The sequence below is a fragment of the Limulus polyphemus genome, unplaced genomic scaffold (assembly GCF_000517525.1).
Source record: "Limulus polyphemus unplaced genomic scaffold, Limulus_polyphemus-2.1.2 Scaffold4628, whole genome shotgun sequence".
Taxonomy (NCBI): Eukaryota; Metazoa; Arthropoda; class Merostomata; order Xiphosura; family Limulidae; genus Limulus; species Limulus polyphemus.
Genome location: NW_013670238.1, coordinates 72986 through 78826, shown reverse-complemented (window position 1 = coordinate 78826; position 5841 = coordinate 72986). Strand labels below are relative to the sequence as shown.

General features: G+C 30.3%; 1 protein-coding gene across 1 annotated transcript in view; it reads left to right on the top strand.

The window, feature by feature from the left end:
• LOC106471443 overlaps window positions 1-5841 on the top strand; it is a 16560-nt gene that overhangs the window by 6184 nt on the left and 4535 nt on the right. Inside the window, exons 2-3 of the mRNA XM_013932045.2 lie at window positions 1330-1506; window positions 4627-4732. Coding sequence (XP_013787499.2) covers window positions 1342-1506; window positions 4627-4732 — 271 coding nt within the window. The 5' untranslated portion in view covers window positions 1330-1341. The remainder of the gene's footprint in view (window positions 1-1329; window positions 1507-4626; window positions 4733-5841) is intronic.

The following is a 5841-nucleotide window of genomic DNA, read 5'->3' as shown; positions in this document are numbered from 1 at the left end:
ATCAAATTTAGGTGTTATATTGTTTAAGTGTTGAAACTGGAGAATGGATACTTTAAAATTATCAAACTTAGGTGTTACATTGTTTAACTGTTAACTGGAGAATGGATACTTTAAAATTACCAAATTTAGGTGTTATATTGTTTAAATGTTTAAACTGGAGAATGGATACTTTAAAATTATCAAACTTAGGTGTTATATTGTTTAAGTGTTGAAACTGGAGAATGAATACTTTAAAATTATCAAACTTAGGTGTTACATTGTTCAAATGTTAACTGGAGAATGGATATTTTAAAATTACCAAATTTAGGTGTTATATTGTTTAAGTGTTGAAACTGGAGAATGGATACTTTAAAATTACCAAATTTAGGTGTTATATTGTTTAAGTGTTGAAACTGGAGAATGGATACTTTAAAATTATCAAACTTAGGTGTTATATTGTTTAAGTGTTGAAACTGGAGAATGAATACTTTAAAATTATCAAACTTAGGTGTTACATTGTTCAAATGTTAACTGGAGAATGAATATTTTAAAACTACCAAATTTAGGTGTTATATTGTTTAAGTGTTGAAACTGGAGAATGAATACTTTAAAATTACCAAATTTAGGTGTTATATTGTTAATTTAACATTGTTCAACTAAATCTAGATCTAAACGATTTTTATAATACTTAGAGTATAATCTTTAAGTTTATCTAAACAATGATAAAGTAAATAGATTATATCTGTTGATAATTTTAGCAGAAATAGGCTTACTTTTGGGAAGTGTAAAACTTGTTATACATGTTAATACTAACAAAGTAACATACAACATAAATTATCCTCGCTGCCCATTAATGTGGATATGGGGCATTTGTAATAGTTAAACACAAACACATCATACAGGCCCAGAGTCATAGCTTATAGTCCTGCCCAGTCCTGTAAAGTAGTGTGATGGAACTTAAGTACCTGAGTCATCGCTTATATTCCTGCCCAGTCCTGTAAAGCAGTGTGATGGAACTTAAGTACTTGAGTCATGGCTTATATTCCTGCCCAGTCCTGTATAGCAGTGTGATGGAACTTAAGTACCTGAGTCATGGCTTATAGTCCTGCCCAGTCCTGTATAGCAGTGTAATAAATTATACTACATATGATGAATATGCAATGTTTAAATTTCATTATAGCTTAAAAGCTTATCTTTTAACAAATATTATTAACTCTATTACATTACTTCAAGAATTCTTATTTTTAAAGTTCCTAGCTTACAGCTTTCTTAACATAATACTGTTGAAAAGTTCTGAGTATAGACTGAAATTATTATTTAAAATTTTCATGTCATTCTTTTTCATCTTAGGAACCACAAGATATGTCTTTTCAAAAGAATAGGAAGCCAAAGGATTGTAAGAATGGTCAAAGACCCCTTACAGAGTCAGAAAGTAGCACTACAAGTACCAGCACTCATCAGGACAGTTCTGATTCTGTAGATTTGACAGATCTCGAACTTCAAGTTGTTCAGAGCACAGGGTGTCAGGTTAGATCTAACAGCTCTAGAAAGTTACTTATTTAGTGCTTGTGGAGTGAATGTCAAAGTTGTGAATCATGATCCATTACTAATGTGTGTTATGACAGAGTGATAATTCTTAGTAATTATACTTGTCGATTAGTGTTATATTTTTTAACCTTATGTTCTATATCTAGTCCCTTAGGGATTTTCAAAAATTAGAAGGGTGTATGATAATAATATTTCAACTACACTATGTTTGCCACATCCATTGCCAACTGTGTGTTTCACTCATTCCAGAGCTCATCATGCCAGTTGGGAAACAACAAACACATTAGAGGTTGGAACCCTATTTATATAAGCCATTTGTTATGGAGTGAATGCCTTTTACTGGCTGATGAAGCATGATTACAATTAATTATACTTGTCATAAGACATTAGTATTAGGCCTATTATAACCATGTTTTGCCGTGTTGGAAAAGGTATTCACACTGTAAGAAGAGTGATGGTCATTTAAGTTATATAAATCTTTAGTACTGTAATAAAGGTTTCCAATTAAAAGGGTATATATTAGCATTTCAACGACACTTCAAGTGTTTTGGCAACTTTTACAGTAGGCAAGTACTGATTTTAATGATTACAAAGTATTAACCCATAGTAACTTTTATCTCATGATGATTCAATACTATGGGCTGAAACGTTTCAATTATTAAAAACGGAATTTGCCTACTGTAAAAGTTTCTGTTATTGTGCTTATGAATTGATACTTCAAATGTTTGTATGCTTTTGTACACGAGGCCTTTTACCCAGTAATAGAGCTCAGGATGACTGACTGGATTACAGAGTATGAATTATTAGTTGAAATGATATTTATATAAGCCAATTATGAGTGATTATAGGAGTGATTCTAATGTCTGAGTTCTGACTTGTCTAACTGACTTGCACACTGTATTATTTTAATTTGAAGTTGGTGTAACACTGTATATATGTATGTGATTTTTATTATCATTTGTGAATGCTAACATTTCAGTACCACATACTAACTTTTATGTGTACTGTATGTTGAATCTTTTACTGATCCAAAATCATACTGACTGTAAATGCTAACATTTCAGTACCACATACTTACTTTATGTGTACTGTATGTTGAATCTTTTACTGATCCAAAACCATACTGACTGTAAATGCTAACATTTCAGTACCACATACTTACTTTTATGTGTACTGTATGTTGAATCTTTTACTGATTCAAAATCATATTGACTGTGAATGCTAACCTTTCAATACCACATACTAACTTTTGTGTGTACTGTATGTAGAATTTTTTACTGATGCAAAAACATATTGACTGTGAATGCTAACATTTCAATACCACATACTAACTTTTGTGTGTATTGTCTGTAGAATTTTTTACTGATCCAAAACCACACCAATTGAAACCACCATTATGCCTTTCTGTATCTAACCTACAAAAATGATTAATTGTCAACAGATTTAATTATTTACTAAAACCATCACAGCCTTTATATGTATGCTTAATATTTCTTTCACAAAAGCACTGCATGGTCTAATTATTACTAATTTCTGATTTTATGATGGAGTCACATAATTGAAGAATTCTTTCTTTTTCTGGAAGAAACTGGAAAAATTAACAATTTAACTCTAATCATGGGCCTGGTGGTTAAAGAGATTGACTCGCAAACTGAGGGTGATAGGTTCAAATCCACATCACCGAACATGTTTGCCACGGGGACATTATAATACAACATTATTCATTGGTAAAAGAATAACACAAGAGTTGGTAGCGAGTGGTGTTGACTAGATGTCTTCCCTCTAGTCTATCGCTGCTAATTTAGGGACAGATAGCCCTCGTGTAGCTTTGCTGGAAATTCCAAACAAACCAAACTTCTAGTCACAGTTATTGTCACTATATACTAGCACATGGTTTTAAGGAATTTTATAATAATAATATGCTGATGATGTAATAGTTTGCCAATTGTATGCACTTTATTTTTATCTATAAAATTTCTTAGTTTGTTCTGAAATGTTTAGATTTTTTGTTTTGTTTCACGAGTGATATAAGTAATATTTTTATGATATTTTAGTACGTACAACTAGTCCGCTCAACGTTAGAAGATAAGAGTGATATAAGTAATATTTTTATGATATTTTAGGACTTACAATTAGTCTGCTCAACGTTAGAAGATAACAGTGATATAAGTAATATTTTTATGATATTTTAGGACTTACAACTAGTGATAACAGTGATATAAGTGATATTTTTATGATATTTTAGGACTTACAATTAGTCTGCTCAACGTTAGAAGATAACAGTGATATAAGTAATATTTTTATGATATTTTAGTACGAACAACTAGTCCGCTCAACGTTAGAAGATAAGAGTGATATAAGTAATATTTTTATGATATTTTAGGACTTACAACTAGTCTGCTCAACGATAGAAGATAAGAGTGATATAAGTAATATTTTTATGATATTTTAGGACTTACAATTAGTGATAACAGTGATATGAGTAATATTTTTATGATATTTTAGGACTTACAACTAGTCCGCTCAACGATAGAAGATAACAGTGATATAAGTAATATTTTTATGATATTTTAGTACGAACAACTAGTCTGCTCAACGTTAGAAGATAAGAGTGATATAAGTAATATTTTTATGATATTTTAGTACGTACAACTAGTCTGCTCAACGTTAGAAGATAACAGTGATACAAGTAATATTTTTATGATATTTTAGGACTTACAACTAGTGATAAGAGTGATATAAGTAATATTTTTATGATATTTTAGGACTTACAACTAGTGATAAGAGTGATATAAGTAATATTTTTATGATATTTTAGGACTTACAACTAGTGATAAGAGTGATATAAGTAATATTTTTATGATATTTTAGGACTTACAACTAGTGATAACAGTGATATAAGTAATATTTTTATGATATTTTAGGACTTACAACTAATCCTCTCAACGTTAGAAGATAAGAGTGATATAAGTAATATTTTTGTGATATTTTAGTACGTACAACTAGTGATAACAGTGATATAAGTGATATTTTTCTGATATTTTAGGACTTGCAACTAGTGATAACAGTGATATAAGTGATATTTTTATGATATTTTAGGACTTACAACTAGTCCGCTCAACGCTAGAAGATAACTTATATGACGTTGATGCGACTGTGGATTGTATCATGAACCTATTGGCTCTTTCAACACAACATACTGAAGGTATTTATCTTTCAAGATAAATAACGTATTGATTTATAATCAGTTGTTGGTCAGTCACGTGTAATGGTAGCTTATTACTTTTTCCAGACTTCTATTTCTCCAAAAAACACATGTAGTTCAAGTCAACTAGGAAGTTTCAGCTTGGTAGTTTTAAAATAAAATTATCCTTTAGAAAAATTGTAAAAAAAAAATATTACATGATAAAAATATATATATTTTAAAACTATTCTTCCACACAAACTAAGTACCTTACTTAATAATGAATGGTGCCAGTATCCAAACTTAATGATCAATCAGGTGATTCCAACCAATCAAGTGGCTTAAAATTCAAATTATTAAAAAATTGTTCCAGACATAATGAATCAATGTTAATGACAGAGCTTGAGAAAATGTATATAAGGAATAACTTTGACGTGTCTTTTCAGACCCAAGTTTCTGTATTGAGAAATATCTCTGAAAGTTTGGGAGAGTGGCCGTGGTTATGCCCAGTATAGCAAAACAGTGAATAGAAAACATAGGAAATCTTGTACTAATTTTGGCTTATTTTTCTTTGCTTTTTAACCCTAAAGTCATGAGTTGATCATACAGAAATTTACGTGTTTTAATGGCAACTTTAAATGAGAGAAAATCTGGTAAACCAATTTCTAATATGAAACATAGCCTTTACTTTCAAAAATGCACCAAAACTTCTTTACGTTGTTTTGGTGTTGATAGAAAGTCTTCCCAAAGTAAGGCTACTTCTGTTTAGGGCCATTCTATTCTGACCTTGATTTTTATGGTTTTCAAGGTGTTTATGATATCCGGGCATCTATGCACTTACTAGAAGCAACAATAAATGTTCTTTCATTGGTTGATATCTGATCACACATTTCTGCATGAAAGACCTAAGACAATGAAAGTTGTAACAATGACAAGAACAAATTATCTTATTCTTGCTGTTCCTTCTGTTTGATGATTTTCTTGCCCTGTTTTGATTGTACAGTTAGAAAATCTGATCTTTACTGTCTAGATCTTTAAAAAAAATGCTTTAAAAAATTTCAACCTACCGTATTTTTCGGAATATAAGACGCACCCTTATTTTGAAGACAAAGTTTTGGGGGAAAAAAACT